We start from the raw sequence: 21,066 nt of genomic DNA, 5'->3' as shown, positions 1-21,066 counted from the left end.
ACAACAACACAACAAGATGACAGTTGACTTCAGATGGAACAAGAGTAAACAAAACAATGTCTACATCCTTGGAGAAGACATGGAGGTGGTGGAGGAATACAAGTACCCTGGAGTTCAGGTGGACAACAATGGAAATGCAACACGGAGGCAAATTACAATAAAATACAAATCAGACTTTACTCAAGGAAGCTAAGATCCACCAAGATGTTGCATATCTTCTGTAAGTCTGTTGTGGAAAGTGCAAACATCTTTGCAGCCATCTGCTGGGGAGGCAGCATCAGAGCCACTAAACTGTATGTGTTTGTTATATTTGGTCCATGTGGAGTTGTTTAACTCTAAAGACAACAGGGTGAAATTGACATAAAAACTATTCTCTTTTAATTATCTCAGTCACTGCATATGCAACTTCAAGTCTTCATAAGATCTGAGTTTTGTTATATTTATATGATAAATCTGTGTTTTTTTTATTGTTTTTCTTTTTCAAACGCAAAATAAATTCACACTTTGAGATGAAATGTTCATGGCTAAACTTAAGCAGCTACAACAAAACAATGCAAAACATAAAATTGTGTTGCTTCATGGTTAACTCAAGTTTTTCATGAAACATTTCATTGGAAGATTATAAATAGTTTAGACTTATGAAGATCAAAGTGCAAAAGTATTACTTTATCACCACAAGTTGCACTATGACCGAGTTTGATCACCGCACCTGTGTTTTTACTCTACAAGTCAACCCTTGTTCCTACTGCAGACAACTCACCAATAACCCCTTGGGTTATAAAACTGAAGTAAAGAAACATAGTGATGAAAATAGTTGATAGATTTTAACACGTCATTTGCAACAGGGAGTAAAGCTCATTTCAGAAATGAAAAGGCATATAAGCAAATATTCCTCATTGTAAATTTTGTGAATATAATTACTTGTGCTTAGAAACCTACAAGTAAAATTTTTGCACCCCCCCCCCCCAAAAAAAAACAAACAAACAAACAAACAACAACATAAAAACAAAGACTATCCATTTTCCTTTCAACATCTTTTATTGATTTTTGATACCTTAGGGGGAAAAAAGTCTTTACATTTCTTTGCAGACTGGAAGCAAAAAATAAGAAAAAAAGAAAAAGGGGGTGTGGCTCCATCTTATTGCCCTCCTACAACTTTCACTAGTCCTGAATTGGTCAGATGGGTTGTCAGTACAACTTTGAGTTGTACCAAGTTTTGCCAAGTACATGACGAAGACAAATATATTAATTTCAGCACTTTCTCCCAAAATCATCTGTTATTTACCCTCCCAACATCCTGTAAGGAAAAAGGAATGATACTGCATATGCTGTTTTAAAGAATGGAAATCAAGCCATTACAATATGGGGATGATGAGAAAACATAATCAATAGTATGGTCCATTGGGAAATCTGGAAAGAGAGAAATACTGCAAACCCCGAAGACAGAATCAGAGAGTAGGGAGGGAAATTGTTCTTATCTGGAGACAGCACAGAAGTTGTGAAATGCCTTCTGAATTTCCTGAGTGAATGATCACAAACTATCCATTTTCTACAGGTTGCACTAAGCCTAATCATTTATTGAGTAAGTTAAGAAAGATCATCCAGCATTCCCCTATTCCTGCATAATTTTCTTAATCCAAGGTATGAAGAAACTGATTTTGGTGAAGACATGTGGATACTTTGGATTATTACAATCGTCCTCCAAGGTAAAAGAAGTGATTCCTTCAAGCACATTGTTGCAAATAAGCGGTCCACCAGAATCACCCTAGAGAAAAAGCAAATGATGATTCTGTTAAGGTGTCATACTGGTTTGTCATGAATAACACCATCAGGGACATTTTCTATGTTCAGCGTATCTTGTATATGTTGCAGGGAATTGTGTGTAATCACCTGGCATATGCCTCCATTCTTCCTGTCAAACTTTGTGCAGATCATGTGCTGAGAATTGAAGTTTTCTCTCCAAATATTTTTGCACTCAAAGTTAAATTGTATCTTCTCTGTGGCCTCCTTCAGAACGTTCGACACAGGTCCATTGGCTGCAGTTCTGCCCCATCCAGCAACATCACATTTGATGTTGGCAGGGATTTTTGCATCTTTCCCAGGTAATCCAATAGGCTTGACATACTTGTTGAGTTTGGCATTGCTTTCTAACTGTAAAGACAACAGAGTGTAACTGGAAAAGACAGTAGTTATAATTTTTTTCAAATTTGTAGCTTTTACTTGTTCTTAAGAAAAATGTTTATTCAATGTGAGTTAAATATCAGCTCTTGTAAATGAAGCTTCAGATGTGAACAGGTGAAGCTTAAGGGATTAAAATACTTTCGGTCTGTCTTTAAAATGGCAGCAATATGATTGATTTTTTCTTTATTTTAACTTACCTTCAGTAACATAATGTCATAACCACATTCTTGATAATACTTTGGATGTGGGTAGTACTTTGCAACAGTGATACTTTGCTGACTTTTCTCTTTCTTGCTGATATCATCTGCTCCTAGTACCACTGTTATAGGTAGACAAGGTCTGAAAGAAGACAACACATAGTTAAGTTACATTCAAAATCTACAAAGAAGAATATATATATATATATATATATATATATATATATATATATATATATAAAATGCAATATAAACTCACTCTTTGCAGTGTGCTGCGGTTAGAATATAGTCCTCCCGAATAAGGATCCCCCCGCATGTATGGTGTCCCCGAACCTGAAGTGATGCCATGTAGGGTCTAGAGTGGGCCTTTGCATGCCGACCACCTACTATACCACTCTCTGTGGCCCCTTTCATAAGAAGAAAAGTTCAAATCAGCACAGAAAATGATTCTCAATTTCTACTAATTTGTAAAATAAAAAAGAAAAAACTTTATTCCAGGTGATATGCAATTGTTAATGAAAGAATTAAATAGCAGGAAAAGAAAGGTTACATTAATTCTTAGAGCCACTTAAATCTTCACAAAAATGTAATCTCATCTTACCAGTTATGGTGACTAGAAGAAGGATGTAAATGATGCAGAATGAGTGGGTCATGGTTTTACACACACAGACAAAAGACTGATCAGTCTGGCTTGCATCACCACCTCTAGCACCTTTTGTAGTCTAACTCGTACAAGCGGAAACTTTGTGGGCAGATCTCAAAGACGTTCCTGCAGAAACAGGAGTTGCTATCATGTTAGTTACTGCTGCATTTATAAGATGCAGCTCTGAGATGATCACTAGTGTAATTATTAAATATTTTTGAAGCATTCATCGTTTCATAACTTTATGACTACATATATATGTCTTGAAATCTTTAAACACTGAAATTTATTTGATGTGAGATCAGAGGTTTAGGTCCTGACAATTTGTCTTTCTGTTTTTTTTTTTTTTTGTTTTCTTTCCCCCCTCCCCTTTGGAAAGAAAGTTATGTGGCAGAGGTTAAATGAGTCAGCTTAAAGCCATATTAGCCACAATAATCACAGAGGATTTTATACCTTTTGCTCAGCCATGCACAGTCATTTCTGTCCCCTAAACCCTTTTACCCTTTTTTTAAAAGTTAGACTTAAAACCCACGCGTATGCATATAATCTAGAAACACAGGAAACAGTGACACCAATGGTACTACAGAATAAGCTTTGGTCATTTCTTCTTAGATCCAGCATAGTAGGACACACTAGAGCATCTAGAAGTAATTCAGCGCTAATGAAACACACAAGTGGATTTCTATTGTTTATTTATTTATTCTTACATAATCCTTTTGTAATTGTTGTAACCAATTTCTGTCAAGACAGACTCCATTTCCCGCAACTCCTTGGCCACCTTGTTAATAGCGATGATCCTGTTCCTCTGCACCTGCAGGACTTTCTCTGAGGACACAGTGCTGCGGTGCTGCATGGAGTCTCTAGTCTCACCCTCTCCAATCACAGCTGCAGCACCTCCGACCCACCTGGAACACCCAGGAACTATAGAGAATATATTATTGAATACTAAATAAACTGCTACCAATCTCAGATGTATCTGTACATCTGTAGTTTGCTGCACTTGTAGTTTGGAATGAGGCCCCTGGTTTTGATTCTACTGTTTTTGAAGTCCACTAGATGGTGCTTCAGACCATTGTTGTGCACATATGACAGCTTATTTGCTCTGTCCTTATTCAGACACAAAGAGTGTTTTTCAGTCTCTGTATAGTTTCTTACTAGAATGTTATGTTGGGCCATTCTGATAACTTAAGCCATGCTTTCATCAAATTGTAAGGGTGCTGGTGAAAAAAGTTTAGATTAAGAAAAGGTACCTAAAATGAATGGTCCCTTTAGAGTAGTCCTCATTTCTAATTTCCCTATGGACACAAATTAATTTGGTTTCATTTTGAACAAATGAGTGTGGATGCCTTTGTTAATGTGGTACAGCACAAATGAAGTTCAGTGGAAAGATCAGATGTTTAGTTTCACCTTTGCGGCTTCTTCACACTGGCCACTTGTGTGGTTTGTACTATGCAAAGTCTTTATTTACCATAAAGGTAGCTTCCTGAGAAAAAAGACGACGTGGACAACTTTCTTTGAAACCAAAAACAAAAAAAGTTTTCTATCAACATGACTGATATACAAGGTCACCAGAGGGGTTACACAGAACAGTGAGAGCTGCAGCTGCAATCATATACCACAAACCACAAGTTTACTGCTGGGTAGTTTTAAACTGACAGCTCTGCAGCATTTTTTGGTTGCCTTATGTTTATCTTTAATTTTATATTCTACTATGCATTCCTCAGAATAATAATAAAGCAGCTTTCAATGGAAATAACCTAGCACTGTTACTTTACCAGGAAACAAACACTTTATGTAAACTTAAATTTGTACATTGCATATCAAGAAGAGATAAAAGAAAGTGTACATAGCAATTTAAGTTGATAATAACAACCAAAATAAATAAATAAATAAATTGTTTGCTGCTGCATGTGTGAAGCACGCCACTGTGATAATCATTTTACATCTTTTTGTTCTAAAATGTGTTAAAATCATTCTTCAGTGATTTATCATTTTATTTGTTTTTCTTTTTCTTTAAATGTTAAGAAATTCTGTTTTGTATTTTTTGAGATCAAGGTTTACACATTTTTCGGATTAAACGACTCATTCCTAAATTCATTAGTGAAAAGCAACAAAATCACAATGCATAACACTCCTGGTATGAAAAGATGAGCAAATAGTGAAAATAATCACATATCAGTGTAAATATATGTGTCACTGGCACAGAAAATTGACATAACCAATATAACCATGGAAACAATCACATTGGCAGCAGCTGAAGTGGAATGAGGTCGTTGTTGTGTTTGGCTGGTTTTACTTTCATGTGTGCACATGTGTGTGTTTGTGTGTATGTATCAGTTTTTTGCTAATTATTTGAAACTCAGTCATTCTTTTCTCTCTTTTTATTAAATTTTTGACCAAGAGAAAGAAAAATACTTTAAAAAGAAGTTCTTATTGGAATAAATGAATATACAGTCACTGGTCACTTTATTAGGCACCTTGCTGGTACTGGGTTAGACCCCCTCAGAACTGCCTTAATCTCTGACTTATTCAGCCGGTTGGAAACCTTCCTCAGAGGTTTTGTTCAACACCTTCAGTGTGTGAATAAAAACTATTGTCATCAGGAAATCTAGTTTGCTTTTAACTGTGTAAAGTATAACCAAAGAAATAATGGGTTGAAAATTCAAATTTTTTAACTTAAGTCTTTAATTTAAGACTGTCAACCCCAGGAAAGCTGCCAGCCCAGACGCTATACCTGGGAAGGTACTTAGAGCATGCACCGGCCAGCTGTCGGGCATCTTCACCAAAATCTTCAACCACTCCCTGTCACAAGCCATCATTCCCTCCTGTCTGAAATCAGCCACCATCATCCCAGTCCCAAAAGAGCAGACAGCCAACAGCCTCAATGATTACAGGCCTATAGCCCTCACGCCCTTAATCATGAAATGCTTTGAGAGACTGGTTGCAAGACATATCAAGGACCAACTACCTCCCACACTTGACCCCCACCAGTTTGCATACTGTGCAAACAGATCAACAGAGGACGCATCACCACAGTTCTCCACACAGCTCTGAGCCACCTAGAGCACAGGGGGAACTATGTGAGGATGCTCTTCATTGACTATAGCTCAGCCTTTAACACAATCATCCCGGACACTTTGGCTGGAAAACTCTCCCATCCCGGGCTCTCCTCACACATCTGCAGATGGATCAGAGACTTCCTCACAGACCGCCCACAATCTTTCAAACTTGGCCCCCATCTCTCCCCCACCATAACCCTCAGCACTGGATCCCCACAAGGTTGTGTACTGAGCCCTTTCTTCTACTCACTGCACACATACAACTGCACACCAGCTCATCTCTCCAACTCCATCATCAAATTTGCTGATGACACACACCGGGGTCGGGCTCATCTCAGGAGGAGATGAGTCAGCCTACAGAGATGAGGTGGTGAAACTGGAAGCGTGGTGTTTAGTAAACAACCTTACACTGAACATCACAAAAACAAAAGAACTCATTATGGACTTCCGCAAGAACAGAGCAGACCTGACCCCCCTCCTCATTAATGGAGAGTGTGTGGAAAGAGTCCACTCATTCAAGCTTCTGGGCGTCCACATCTCAGATAATCTCTCCTGGTCTGTAAACACTACAGCAGTGGTGAAGAAGGCCCAGCAGCGACTACACTTCCTGAGAGTACTAAGGAGAAACAACCTGGATGAGAAGCTGCTAATGTCCTTCTACCGAGCCACTGTAGAGAGCATCCTGGCGTACTGCATCACAGCGTGGTACGCTGGGTGCACAGCAGCAGACAGGGGAGCACTGCAGAGAGTGATTAACACGGCCCAGAAGATCACCGAGTGCCCCCTCCCCCCCTGGACCAAATTGCCAGCTCTCGCTACCACAGCAGAGCCTCAAACATCGTCAAGGACCCATTCCACCCTAACAAGCACTTGTTCAACCTGCTGCCCTCTGGTAGGCGCTACAGAGCCCACAAGCCAATACAAACAGACTCAGGGACAGCTTTTTCCCCAGAGCCATCAGTGCCCTGAACTCCCATGAACAAACCAAACAATAAAGAGAACACACTCAACAATAAGAAGATGAATCATCACACACATGTGCAATAGACTGCAACAAGTATTATACCACTGTGAAACTTGAACCTTGTTGTGCAATACAATACTTCCAAGTACAATACATTCAAATTGTAAATATATGTATATATCTGTTTTTAGTACTTACTATATTTTTATTCTACTTTAAGTATTTTATTTCTATTTATTTCCTCCTTTTGCCTTTATTCTTAATATTTTTGATATTCTTTTTATTCTGATGCAAACACCATAAGGAGTAGCACCCCCTAATCTCGTTGTATGCTCTGGTTTACAATGACAATAAAGGCTTTGTGATTCTGATTCTGATTTTGACTCTAATTTACCACCAATCCCTTATTCAATGTAACAATGGAATAGATTTATAAATGGCTTTTCAGGACACCAAAAAGCACGTTACATTGTTTCCATTATTCCTTCACTCCTCATTCATACCTGGTGATGGTAACCTACATGTGTAGCCACAGCTGCTTTGGGGACAGCTGCAGAAATGTGGACACAACGACACAAGCAACCTACCCATTATTGGATGACCTGCTGTGCCACTGCCACCCCAAGAGTTAAACAGCTTATAACTCTTTGAGGCAAAGAAAAATAATTAAGAAAATAGTTGGTGAACTTTCACAAAACATAGAAAAGAGAGAGTATAGCTCATTTCAGAAAAAATTATATACAGTCAAATTCCTTTTTATTACAGATTTTCTACATATGATCACTTGTGCATTTTCCCCAACAAGCAAAACCTGTGCATGTTTTTTTTTTCTAAAAGTTTGACTTCACATTTTGTACAGGTTTCAGTAAGCTTTATTGTTTAACAGGTAAGGAAGCTCATCCAGTATTCTTCTATTCCTGCATCATTTTCTTAATCCAAAGTGCAAACGCATTGATTTTTGTGAAGACATGTGGATATTTTGGATCACTGCAATCGTCGGTCTTGGTAAAAGAAGTGATGCCTTCAGGCCTCTTGTTGCAAATAAGCGGTCCACCAGAATCACCCTAAAGAAAAGACAAATGAAAGTCTTTACAAACTGAATGAAAGCATCATGTTTTTCATAAATAACGCCAGTTAGGCACAGTTTCTATGAGCAGCATAATGTTGCATAAAACTATGTTCTTTGATCACCTGGCATATTCCTCCATTCTTCCTGTCAAACTTTGTGCAAATCATGTGCTGAGAATGGAAATTTTTTTCCCATTTACGTTTGCACTCAGAGTTAAATTGTATCTTCTCTGTGGCCTCCTTTAGAACGTTTGACACAGGTCCATTGGCTGCAGTTCTGCCCCATCCAGCAACAGCACATTTGATGTTGGCAGGGATTTTCCCACCTTTCCTTGGTATTCCAATAGGCTTGACATACTTATTGATTGTGGCATTTCTTTTTAACTGTAAAGACACACACACACACACACACAAAAGTTATGTTTACTAAGTTAGCTATTTTGACTTTTTTTTTTTTTCAAGACAAGGTTCCTTCAGTATGAGTTTAAATGTAAATGTTGTAGTTTGTGTGACCACAGTGACTAAAAGATGGCAGTAGGCAGAGCTCTTGCAAAATGACAAGAATTTATTGTTTAAGGTGCATATTTCAACTAAATATATATGAGACAAAAGGTCCGCCTTATATAACCTTGTGTCCTGGTGACAAAATGGCTTCCCTAGACTCCTACCACTTCATAGGTGAGTCTATTCTTTACACATAAATCCAACATACAATTAAGTTACTCATTCACAGTAAACTTAAATAAGGACTAACACAATTGTTAATAATTGAATCCTGGTACCACACAAACACACACACATACACAACTAGGCAGAAGAAGAAGAAGAAAAAAAAATCTTGTAGGAAAACATAATCAATCTCCCCCCATACTTCATCCCTTCCAGTGACATCATTAATCAAGACAAACCCTATAAATACAGGAAGTGTTTTTTGCTCCTGGAACACATTGTAAGTACGGTGAGCAACATATCGTCGCTGTCCGGTGGAAACCACATATGTCAACTCTTGATGTTTTTGACGTTCTAGTTAACGGCTTGTCACATTCTTCCCTATCAACTGATGCTTTGGATCTTTATATCACCAATGGGAGGACATTTTATGAGGCCGTCTATTTAAGACGTATCTCCATTGGATGTCATAAGTTCGTGAAAAAAAAAAAAAAAAAACAGTTTTTTCATGCTCCTGTAAAAAAAAAGAATTTTGGAGATACGTGTTTTTCATTGGATATTAAATATTTAACAAAACAGTTTTAACCAAATAAACAGAACTAAAGGTATTAATACTGGTCTGAGTCTTGCTTTAAACAGATGTTTATGTATATTAGCTGTTCTCAACTAGAAAGCAAAACACAACCAAAAAATCTGGGATAGTTTGTGTTTGCTGATCAGTGAGCAATGGTGAAGCTAACAGTGTTAAAATCAGATCAAACAGGTATGGACAGTTGAAGTGGTGTGAAACAGTGGGAGATGGTGTGGACTCACCCACTTTGTCACAGTAAGTTCTTGTACAGCAGCTGAGTGAAACAGTTCACACCCACAGTCGATGATGTGAATTTTAAAATGCAGCTTTAACTTTTTATAAGACATGAACCAGTGAAACTTCATGTTTGTTTTTTCTTTTTTTTTTTTTCTTTTTTCTTTTTCTTTGGTTTTAGGTTACCTTCAGTAACATAATGTCACAATCGAGGCCATTGTAGTGTTGATGTTGGATGTACTTTTCTACAGGGATCTTTTGCTGACTTTTCTCGTTTTTGCTGATGTCCTGTGCTCCGAGTACCACTGTTATGGCCTGAGGACTGAGGGGAAAAAAGGAAATGACACAGATAAGTTATATTTAATCTCTCTGAAGAAAAAAATTAAATGGTTATAGAAAGGTGGCAAAAAAAAAAAAAAAAAAACCTAAATAGCTACTTTTTAAAAATGTAACAATGCAAGAATAAATGATCATTTATTTTATTACATTGTCATGTAACAAAAATGATGAAAAATCCTAAAAGTATGATGTAACTGAAACAGGGCACAGCTCAATATCAAGATTAACTTTTTCGTTCCACTGGGGGAAATTTGTTTGACCTTTCAACCCACTGCAGCCACAGTGATGGCAAATAATCAACCACAAAAACATAACAGATGAAATGGTGCAGTAAATTATTATACACAAATATGTTTAGTCATTAAAAACATAAAACCAGTACTAAGAACACTATACACAATAACATAAAATCAATGTAAAAACATCGGTTTCAATTTCCAGATAAGTTAATTTCCAATTTAACTTAACTACGACACTACTCTGTCGTTGTTGTAGTATAAACTCACTTTTTGCAGTGCGCTGCAGTTAGAATGTAGTCCTCCCGAATAAGGATCCCCCCACATGTATGGTGTCCTTGAATCTGGAGTGATGCCATGTATGGTCTGGAGTGGGCCTTTGCAACGCGGCCACCTACTATACCACTCTCTGTGGCCCCTTTCACAAGAAAAAAAGAGTTAAAATCAGCACACACATCACCGAAAATTATTTACAATTTCTTCTGGTTTGTACAAGAAAAAAAACTACTCCAACCCCATTCCCACCTGCCCCCAAAACAATCACTGGAAATGACTACTTACAAGTGAGTGGGGCTAGAAGAAGGAAGTAAATTGAGCAGCATGTGCGGGACATGGTTTCTCTCACACACAAAGACTGAAAAGTCTGACTCGCATTAGCCCCCAACCACCTTTTGTAGTCAAACCCCAAACTCTTACTAACGGAAACTTGGTGGGCTGGTGTGAAAAATGTTCATGCACAAGCAGGAGCTGCCATCACACGTTGCTTGCTGCTGCATGTGTGAAATGCATCTCCGTGATGAGCACTTTACATCTCAGGAAACTGTCAACCTGTCTTTTTATATGAAATCTGTTGGAATTATTGCTCAAAAATTCATTATTTTATTTCTGGGGTCAAATTAACAAAAACGTTAAAACCTTAGCCAGTGCCATTCTAACACTGTCAGAGTTAAACGAGTCATTCAAGTTCTTATAGAGAAAAAGCAATAAAATCACAATGCATTGCACTCATGGTATGAAAAGTTTAGCATAATAGTCAAAACAATCGCAGATCAATATAAAAATATTTTTCTGGTCACAGAAAATTGACATGACCAAAGCGTGACCATGGCTAAAGTCACAGTAACGGTGGCTAAAGTGGAATAAGATCTCTCACCATTACTTTTATACACCTCAGACTTCCAATACAACTCTTGGGTCCTTTCATCTGCAGAAATACTCTGATTACTCTGCAGCTGTGGGGTTTAACAGTGATTGAGAAGAAGCTGAGTACAGAGTACTAGTCAGTTTGTGAGGTGGTGCAGAAACAATCACTTCATCTTGAAAACAACAACAACACAACAAGATGACAGTTGACTTCAGACGGAACAAGAGTAAACAAACAAGTAGAGGAATACAAGTACCCTGGAGTTCAGTTGGACAACAATGGAAATGCAACACAGAAGCAAATTACAATAAAATACAAATCAGACTTTACTCAAGGAAGCTAAGATCCACCAAGATGTTGCATATCTTCTGTAAGTCTGTTGTGGAAAGTGCAAACATCTTTGCAGCCATCTGCTGGGGAGGCAGCATCAGAGCCACTAAACTGTATGTGTTTGTTATATTTGGTCCATGTGGAGTTGTTTAACTCAAAAGACAACAGGGTGAAATTGACATAAAAACTATTCTCTTTTCTTGTTACTTCAACTTGCATTTCAAGAAAAATATGCATTCAATGAGTTTAATTATCTCAGTCACTGCATATGCAACTTCAAGTCTTCATAAGATCTGAGTTTTGTTATATTTATATGATAAATCTGTTTTTTTTTTCTTGTTTTTCTTTTTCAAAAGCAAAATAAATTCACACTTTGAGATGAAATGTTCATGGCTAAACTTAAGCAGCTACAACAAAACAATGCAAAACATAAAATTGTGTTGCTTCATGGTTATCTCGAGTTTGTCATGAAACTTTTCATTGGAAGATTATAAATAGTTTAGACTGATGAAGATCAAAGTCCAAAAGTATTACTTTATCACCACAAGTTGCACTATGACTGAGTTTGATCACCGCACCTGTGTTTTTACTCTACAAGTCAACCCTTGTTCCTACTGCAGACAACTCACCAATAACCCCTTGGGTTATAAAACTGAAGTAAAGAAACATAGTGATGAAAATAGTTGATAGATTTTAACACGTCCTTTGCAACAGGGAGTAAAGCTCATTTCAGAAATGAAAAGGCATATAAGCAAATATTCCTTATTGCAAATTTTGTGAATATAATTACTTGTGCTTAGAAACCTACAAGTAAAATTTTTGCACCCCCCCCCCCCCCCCAAAAAAAAAAAAAAACCAAACAAACAAACAACAACAACAAAAAAACAAAGACTATCCATTTTCCTTTTAACATCTTTTATTGATTTTTGATACCTTAGGGGGAAAAAGTCTTTACATTTCTTTGCAGACTGGAAGCAAAAAAAAAAAAGAAAAAGGGGGTGTGGCTCCATCTTATTCCCCTCCTACAACTTTCACTAGTCCTGAATTGGTCAGGTGGGTTCTCAGTACAACTTTGAGTTGTACCAAGTTTTGCCAAGTACATGACGAAGACAAATATATTAATTTCAGCACTTTCTCCCAAAATCATCTGTTATTTACCCTCCCAACATCCTGTAAGGAAAAAGGAATGATACTGCATATGCTGTTTTAAAGAATGGAAATCAAGCCATTACAATATGGGGATGATGAGAAAACATAATCAATAGTATTGTCCATTGGGAAATCTGGAAAGAGAGAAATACTCCAAACCCCGAAGACAGAATCAGAGAGGAGGGAGGGAAATTGTTCTTATCTGGAGACAGCACAGAAGTTGTGAAATGCCTTCTGAATTTCCTGAGTGAATGATCACAAACTATCCATTTTCTACAGGTTGCACTAAGCCTAATCATTTATTGAGTAAGTTAAGAAAGATCATCCAGCATTCCCCTATTCCTGCATAATTTTCTTAATCCAAGGTATGAAGAAACTGATTTTGGTGAAGACATGTGGATACTTTGGATTATTACAATCGTCCTCCAAGGTAAAAGAAGTGATTCCTTCAAGCACATTGTTGCAAATAAGCGGTCCACCAGAATCACCCTAGAGAAAAAGCAAATGATGATTCTGTTAAGGTGTCATACTGGTTTGTCATGAATAACACCATCAGGGACATTTTCTATGTTCAGCGTATCTTGTATATGTTGCAGGGAATTGTGTGTAATCACCTGGCATATGCCTCCATTCTTCCTGTCAAACTTTGTGCAGATCATGTGCTGAGAATTGAAGTTTTCTCTCCAAATATTTTTGCACTCAAAGTTAAATTGTATCTTCTCTGTGGCCTCCTTCAGAACGTTCAACACAGGTCCATTGGCTGCAGTTCTGCCCCATCCAGCAACATCACATTTGATGTTGGCAGGGATTTTTGCATCTTTCCCAGGTAATCCAACAGGCTTGACATACTTGTTGAGTTTGGCATTGCTTTCTAACTGTAAAGACATCTGTAACTGGAAAAGACAGCAGTTATCATTTTTTTCAAATTTGTAGCTTTTACTTGTTCTTAAGAAAAATGTTTATTCAATATGAGTTAAATATCAGCTCTTGTAAATGAAGCTTCAGATGTGAACAGGTGAAGCTTAAGGGATTAAAATACTTTCGGTCTGTCTTTAAAATGGCAGCAATATTATTGATTTTTTCTTTATTTTAACTTACCTTCAGTAACATAATGTCATAACCACATTCTTGATAATACTTTGGATGTGGGTAGTACTTTGCAACAGTGATACTTTGCTGACTTTTCTCTTTCTTGCTGATATCATCTGCTCCTAGTACCACTGTTATAGGTAGACAAGGTCTCAAAGAAGACAACACATAGTTAAGTTACATTCAAAATCTACAAAGAAGAATATATATATATATATATATATATATATATATATATATATATATATATATATATATATATATTTATATATATATATATATTAGTGCTGGGCAACGATTAAAATTTTTAATCACGATTAATCGCATGACATGCTGCGATTAATCGCGATTAATTGCATCGTTACGCGCAAAATGTCTCTTTCCTTTAAAAAAGGCCTACAGCTATATAAAGAAAATGCAGTAAATTTTGGTTTACTAACACACATCAGGGGTGTTTAACCTGCGACTCTGGACCTTCCACAATGCCTCTAAATACGTGGCTAAAATATTTTTTTTAAATCTATCTTTCTTGTCATTAGGTTGGAAACCAGGGACTTTCTTTTTCTTTTACAGCATTTTTTACAAATATCTACATCCCTTAGAAGAAAGTCTGTCTATCCTCTTTTTATAAAGGTTTTATGTGTTTCCTTTATTTTAAAACCTTAAAAATTGAAATTAAAAATGTGGTTCTTCAAAAATTACAAATATCCTATGGTGGCTCTTTATTAAAAATATATAAGCTGACATTTTGAAAAGTCTCGTAACATTTGCATCTCTAAAGGAATTTTATTTAGCTGGCTGAGGGAAAAATGGCTCTTTGGATTGGAAAGGCTGCAGACCCCTGGACTAAACACATAAACAGGTTTAGCAGCAGTTTTCTCTTTAAACAGTAGCAGTTAAAATATTTCTTCATATATATTTATAAAACTAAATATTTATGAGAAAGAAGGATGAAATGTTCAGGATTTACTAACTAAAAGGTAAAAAGTCAGCAGGATGAATTTAAAGCTGTGAAGCTGCTTCCTTCTAAACACAGAAGGAACAATTCTCCCAAAAAGAGTACTGCACCTCTACAACTCCTACAGAACTCAGCTGCTCGTGTGCTGACGAAGACCAGAGGGCGGGCCCACATTACACCGGTTTTAGAATCACTGCATTGGCTCCCCGTGTGTTTCAGGATCAATTTTAAGGTTCTCTTATTGGTTTTTAAATGTCTTAATGGTCTTGGGCCTTCTTATCTTTTAGATTTGCTTTTACCTTATGAACCCTCGCGGCCCCTGAGGTCTTCCGGTACTGGCCTCTTGACTGTACCTAAAGTCAGGACACATACTCACGGAGAGGCAGCTTTCCAGTGGTATGGCCCTCGTCTCTGCAACAGCCTGCCGGAGGAGCTCAGGGCTGCAGAGAATGTTAATGTTTTTAAGAGCAGGCTCAAGACCCACCTTTTTAATTTAGCTTTTACTTAATATTTATTAATTTTATTTTTATTTATTTTATTCCCCTAGCCTATTTATTTTTCTATGTTAACACATTTTTATTTACTTTATGCTTTTATTCTGTTTATATTATTTTTAGGTTATTTCCCCAGTGTTTCCTCGGAGGGGGCTCTCTGCACCGGGGGCTTTTCATCGGCTGTGGCTGCTGCGGCTCTGTCCTGCGGGTTCTTTCGGTCTGGTTGGGTGGCTCCTCTGCCTCTCAATTGGCCGTGTGCCCTGGGTCGGTGTCATGGCGGTCGTGGTCGGTGGGCGGCTCCCGGTGCAGACGGCTCCCTGTGATAGTGTTTCCTCACCAGGCTCATCTGTGCTCAACCTCACATTAGTCTTTTAATATGTGCAAGTATGTGTGTGTGTATGTGTATGTGTATGCTTGCACGTACACAAGCGGGGAGGGAGGGGGTTATCTGTGGGGGTGTGGGAGGGGGGTTGTTTTAACCATGGAAAGCACTTTGTGCTGCATTCTTGTATGAAAAGTGCTATATAAATAAAGATTGATTGATTGATTGATTGAATATGTGATGAATATCTGCATCAGGTGAACAGAGAGAAAGCAGGATTAGAATCTCACAGCTTCTAGATGGTGAGGAGAGAGAAATATTCACAATATGCACAATAACTTCCATCCATGCTCCTTCGCTGCTTCATTATCCAGATTTCTGGATATAAATTCTCTAAACTTTCATTTTTAGCTTAACTGTTTAGCTTCACCTCTGCACCTGCAGCCTCCGCTACCGGGAGTTAAGGGGTTAACATCTCGTTCCGGCTGTAACGTCATGTCTGTAGATGTAACTATAAACATGTGTGGTATCCACAGAAAGTCCAGAATCTCAGCTACCAGCTCAGCAAAACCATTTCTATCACCTACAAACACAGTTAAGACAACAAACAATTTAAAGAGCAGCTGCACAAAGTCCGAAAAATATGTAAACACAAATGATGTCTCCCCGTGTCCACCCCACGACATGAACACGAACAAACAGCTCCTCTACTGAAAGCTCACATCTCACAGATTCCACAGCTGGAAGTTTCATCTCGCTATGACCAAGATTCACCGAACCAGAGGCAGAAGACCCGATTTATGCTTCATATTTGTATTAGTCAGAAAGCATGTCTTACCTTTGCTGTCTTGCATAAATTAAAACCGCATTTATATATATATAAAAAAATGATAATAAAAAAGTTTCCCGTCCAAAAATTACGATGTTCTGTCCATCTGCTAGTCTTTTGATAAAGAGAAACGTCGGTTCTTTTTTCTTCCTGTTCCAGACAGAAAACATCTCTCTTTTTTAATAAACCCGCTCTCTCCCGATCACATCAGACGCACCGCTGCAGCAGGGATATGGCAGGCCAGACCTGCCACAATTATGCCACTAATCTGTCACGTTTCACCCAAAGAATGGCGAGAACAATGCCGTTTTGTCAGTAAACACGGCGTTTTTTCGCCGTAATAAAAGGCCGTGCCGTTAAGGTCTGGCCTGCCATAAAAGCCAGCAGCCAGCAAAAAAAAAAAAAAAAAAATTGACGCGCGATTAAAAAAATTAACAGCGTTAATTAAGCGTTGCGTTAACGCGCGATTAACGCGTTAATGTGCCCAGCACTAATATATATATATATATATATATATATATATATATATATATACATATATATATATATATATATATAATGCAATATAAACTCACTCTTTGCAGTGTGCTGCGGTTAGAATATAGTCCTCCCGAATAAGGATCCCCCCGCATGTATGGTGTCCCCGAACCTGAAGTGATGCCATGTAGGGTCTAGAGTGGGCCTCTGCATGCCGACCACCTACTATACCACTCTCTGTGGCCCCTTTCATAAGAAGAAAAGTTCAAATCAGCACAGAAAATGATTCTCAATTTCTACTAATTTGTAAAATAAAAAAGAAAAAACTTTATTCTAGGTGATATGCAATTGTTAATGAAAGAATTAAATAGCAGGAAAAGAAAGGTTACATTAATTCTTAGAGCCACTTAAAGAAGGATGTAAATGATGCAGAATGAGTGGGTCATGGTTTTACACACACAGACAAAAGACTGATCAGTCTGGCTTGCATCACCACCTCTAGCACCTTTTGTAGTCTAACTCGTACAAGCGGAAACTTTGTGGGCAGATCTCAAAGACGTTCCTGCAGAAACAGGAGTTGCTATCATGTTAGTTACTCCTGCATTTATAAGATGCAGCTCTGAGATGATCACTAGTGTAATTATTAAATATTTTTGAAGCATTCATCATTTTATAACTTTATGACTATATATATATGTCTTTAAATCTTTAAACACTGAAATTTATTTGATGTGAGATCAGAGGTTTAGGTCCTGACAATTTGTCTTTCTGTTTTTTTTTTTTGTTTTGTTTTCTTTCCCCCCTCCCCTTTGGAAAGAAAGTTATGTGGCAGAGGTTAAATGAGTCAGCGTAAAGCCATATTAGCCACAATAATCACAGAGGATTTTATACCTTTTGCTCAGCCATGCACAGTCATTTCTGTCCCCTAAACCCTTTTACCCTTTTTTTAAAAGCTAGACTTAAAACCCAGGCATATGCACATAATCTAGAAACACAGGAAACAGTGACACCAGTGGTACAACAGAATAAGCTTTGGTCATTTATTCTTAGATCCAGCATAGTAGGACACACTAGAGCGTCTAGAAGTAATTCAGCGCTAATGAAACACACAAGTGGATTTCTATTGTTTATTTATTTATTCTTACATAATCCTTTTGTAATTGTTGTAACCAATTTCTGTCAAGACAGTCTCCATTTCCCGCAACTCCTTGGCCACCTTGTTAATAGCGGTGATCCTGTTCCTCTGCACCTGCAGGACTTCCTCTGAGGACACAGTGCTGCGGTGCTGCATGGAGTCTCTAGTCTCACCCTCTCCAATCACAGCTGCAGCACCTCCGACCCACCTGGAACACCCAGGAACTATAAAGAATATATTATTGAATACTAAATAAACTGCTACCAATCTCAGATGTATCTGTACATCTGTAGTTTGCTGCACTTGTAGTTTGGAATGAGGCCCCTGGTTTTGATTCTACTGTTTTTGAAGTCCACTAGATGGTGCTTCAGACCATTGTTGTGCACATATGACAGCTTATTTGCTCTGTCCTTATTCAGACACAAAGAGTGTTTTTCAGTCTCTGTATAGTTTCTTACTAGAATGTTATGTTGGGCCATTCTGATAACTTAAGCCATGCTTTCATCAAATTGTAAGGGTGCTGGTGAAAAAAGTTTAGATTAAGAAAAGGTGCCTAAAATGAATGGTCCCTTTAGAGTAGTCCTAATTTCTAATTTCCCTATGGACACAAATTAATTTGGTTTCATTTTGAACAAATGAGTGTGGATGCCTTTGTTGATGTGATACAGCACAAATGAAGTTCAGTGGAAAGATCAGATGTTTAGTTTCACCTTTGTGGCTTCTTCACACTGGCCACTTGTGTGGTTTGTACTATGCAAAGTCTTTATTTACCATAAAGGTAGCTTCCTGAGAAAAAAGACGACGTGGACAACTTTCTTTGAAACCAAAAACAAAAAAAGGTTTCTATCAACATGACTGATATACAAGGTCACCAGAGGGGTTACACAGAACAGTGAGAGCTGCAGCTGCATGCATATACCACAAACCACAAGTTTACTGCTGGGTAGTTTTAAACTGACAGCTCTGCAGCATTTTTTGGTTGCCTTATGTTTATCTTTAATTTTATATTCTACTATGCATTCCTCAGAATAATAATAAAGCAGCTTTCAATGGAAATAACATAGCACTGTTACTTTACCAGGAAACAAACACTTTATGTAAACTTACATTTGTACATTGCATATCAAGAAGAGATAAAAGAAAGTGTACATAGCAATTTAAGTTGATAATAACAACCAAAATAAATAAATAAAAAACAAAGCATAAAATTGTGTCAGTACGTAGACATATCAAACTCTCTATGCAAACCAGAAACAAAAAAAAGTAATATGAAACAATGAAATTAATAGATTTTAGTATATTAATAAGGTAATAAAGAAAGGCATCATTTTTACTTTTCTGACCAAGAGTTTTTTTTTTTTGGTTTTTTTTTTTTGTGTTGGTTAAAAGCAAATTAGCATGAGCTAAGAGTCCAGTCACCATTCATTTCCATGTTTACTTCAGGAAATTATTCCTCATGATGATGGTTGTTGGTTCTTTGGTTAAACAGGCATATAAGGCTATGTTAGATGTGCAAGTTTATTAAATTTCCTGTGAATGATGAAACGGGGATCAAGTAGGGTCAAGTAAACAAAGATGATAGCAACCTTTGCCAGTGCAGTTCAAAGTCAGTTAAACCAGTCACTCATTAAAACCCGTAGAGAAAAAGCAGCGACATCACAATGCATTGCTCCCTTGGTTGTGGTTGCCATGTAGAAGATATGGTGTGATAAGCTGAGCACACAATCAAAAAGAACACAGATCAATAAAAAAATATCTGTCTATGGTCAGAGCGATAGCCATAGTAGCATAACCATGGCTACTGTCACAGTGGCAGTGGCTGAGGTGGAAGAATGAAATCATTGTTGTGTTAGTTGGTTCTGATGTCTAATGTTGGTCTTTTTCTTTTTGTGTATGCATCTGCTTTTAATTGCAGTTTACTCCTCCATTTTTGACAATGACAAACACCCTGCATGTCACAGTAAACTCCATTTTATATAAGCCAGGTATAAAAGTTCTTTAGCTTAATTAGCTAGCTGTATATAGTTAATGTAGTTTGAAATAATTCAGTTTAAAAAATTTTCTGATATTTTTTTTTAGTGGAGTGGCCAAGAAGTATGTTTTGTTCTGAATTTTATGCAAGTGTGTTTTTAACCCTAAATTTGTTTTCCTTTTAAAGATGCCTAATATAATCATTCAAATGACTGTTTCCACAGATTTCTCCATAGAAGAATTAATATTCATTTCACAATTAACCCATAAGTGATGAGCAATGTGTGGCAAATACTGTGTCATAAAACTCCTAAGTAATAAAGAAGAGACGTTTCACCAGAGATCCAGATCAGGAAAGTTTAGTATAGTCTGTTTCACTTTAATGAAAATTGACAAATGACAAGAAATCACATTGTTAAATATGTTGTTCTGAAGAAAACTTTAGATTAATTTAATTAACAAACTGTGTGTCATTCTAATTGCTTAATTGTCTTCTTATTTGTTGACTTTCCTTGCAGATGACAGCTCTCACTGACAGAAACGGTCCAACTTGAGAGTTTGCACCACGACTGAGAGGCTGTGAATGCAACGGAAGTGGTCTGTGGTTTGATCATTGCAATAGTTTGTTCTTACCCTACAAGCTAGCCATTTGTTTCCTGTGAAGACAAACCAAACCCCATCCATTTCTTTGACTGGCTTGTAGCTGAAGCAGAAATAAATAATTATAAATTGGGCCGACAGTGGGTTCAGGTCATAGACTTCAGACTCTTTGTCTGAGCCATTTGACTGTGGAAACAGTGGACTCAGCATCATAAGCTCAACAGAAAAAACAGCTAAAACACACTTCAGATTTTAAGGGAATGAACACAGCTTCACAAGCATTGGCTGTCACTCACCTTACCAATACCTTCTTCTGAATCTTCTTAAATTGTACTGAAGATTTTTATTTTTTTTTTTTATGAAAACCCTCTGTCAGATTTATGAAAGAGTTTGTAGACTGCAAAATC

General features: G+C 37.3%; 3 protein-coding genes across 3 annotated transcripts; all 3 read right to left on the bottom strand.

Annotated features, from left to right (window-relative positions):
- Positions 1-1,030: 1,030 nt before the first annotated feature.
- Positions 1,031-3,078, bottom strand: LOC121649982 (granzyme B(G,H)-like). Its single transcript, XM_042001162.1, has 5 exons — positions 2,980-3,078; positions 2,638-2,785; positions 2,379-2,520; positions 1,891-2,151; positions 1,031-1,765 (listed from the first exon to the last, which is right to left on the bottom strand). Exons 1-5 carry the CDS (start codon positions 3,029-3,031, stop codon positions 1,613-1,615), a joined length of 756 nt encoding a protein of 251 aa, XP_041857096.1. The 5' UTR covers positions 3,032-3,078; the 3' UTR covers positions 1,031-1,612.
- A 4,756-nt stretch (positions 3,079-7,834) lies between these two features.
- LOC121649983 (mast cell protease 1A-like) lies at positions 7,835-10,790 on the bottom strand. Its single transcript, XM_042001163.1, has 5 exons — positions 10,723-10,790; positions 10,432-10,579; positions 9,773-9,908; positions 8,236-8,496; positions 7,835-8,108 (listed from the first exon to the last, which is right to left on the bottom strand). Exons 1-5 carry the CDS (start codon positions 10,772-10,774, stop codon positions 7,956-7,958), a joined length of 750 nt encoding a protein of 249 aa, XP_041857097.1. The 5' UTR covers positions 10,775-10,790; the 3' UTR covers positions 7,835-7,955.
- A 1,820-nt stretch (positions 10,791-12,610) lies between these two features.
- LOC121649850 (granzyme B(G,H)-like) lies at positions 12,611-17,540 on the bottom strand. Its single transcript, XM_042000951.1, has 5 exons — positions 17,480-17,540; positions 17,052-17,199; positions 13,883-14,024; positions 13,399-13,659; positions 12,611-13,273 (listed from the first exon to the last, which is right to left on the bottom strand). The coding sequence occupies exons 1-5, from the start codon at positions 17,538-17,540 to the stop codon at positions 13,121-13,123; spliced, it is 765 nt and encodes a 254-aa protein (XP_041856885.1). The 3' UTR covers positions 12,611-13,120.
- Positions 17,541-21,066: the final 3,526 nt, after the last annotated feature.

The sequence above is a fragment of the Melanotaenia boesemani genome, chromosome 12, assembly GCF_017639745.1.
Source record: "Melanotaenia boesemani isolate fMelBoe1 chromosome 12, fMelBoe1.pri, whole genome shotgun sequence".
Lineage (NCBI taxonomy): Eukaryota > Metazoa > Chordata > Actinopteri > Atheriniformes > Melanotaeniidae > Melanotaenia > Melanotaenia boesemani.
Note: the sequence above shows the minus strand (reverse complement) of the source record. Positions and strands in the feature narration are given on the sequence as shown.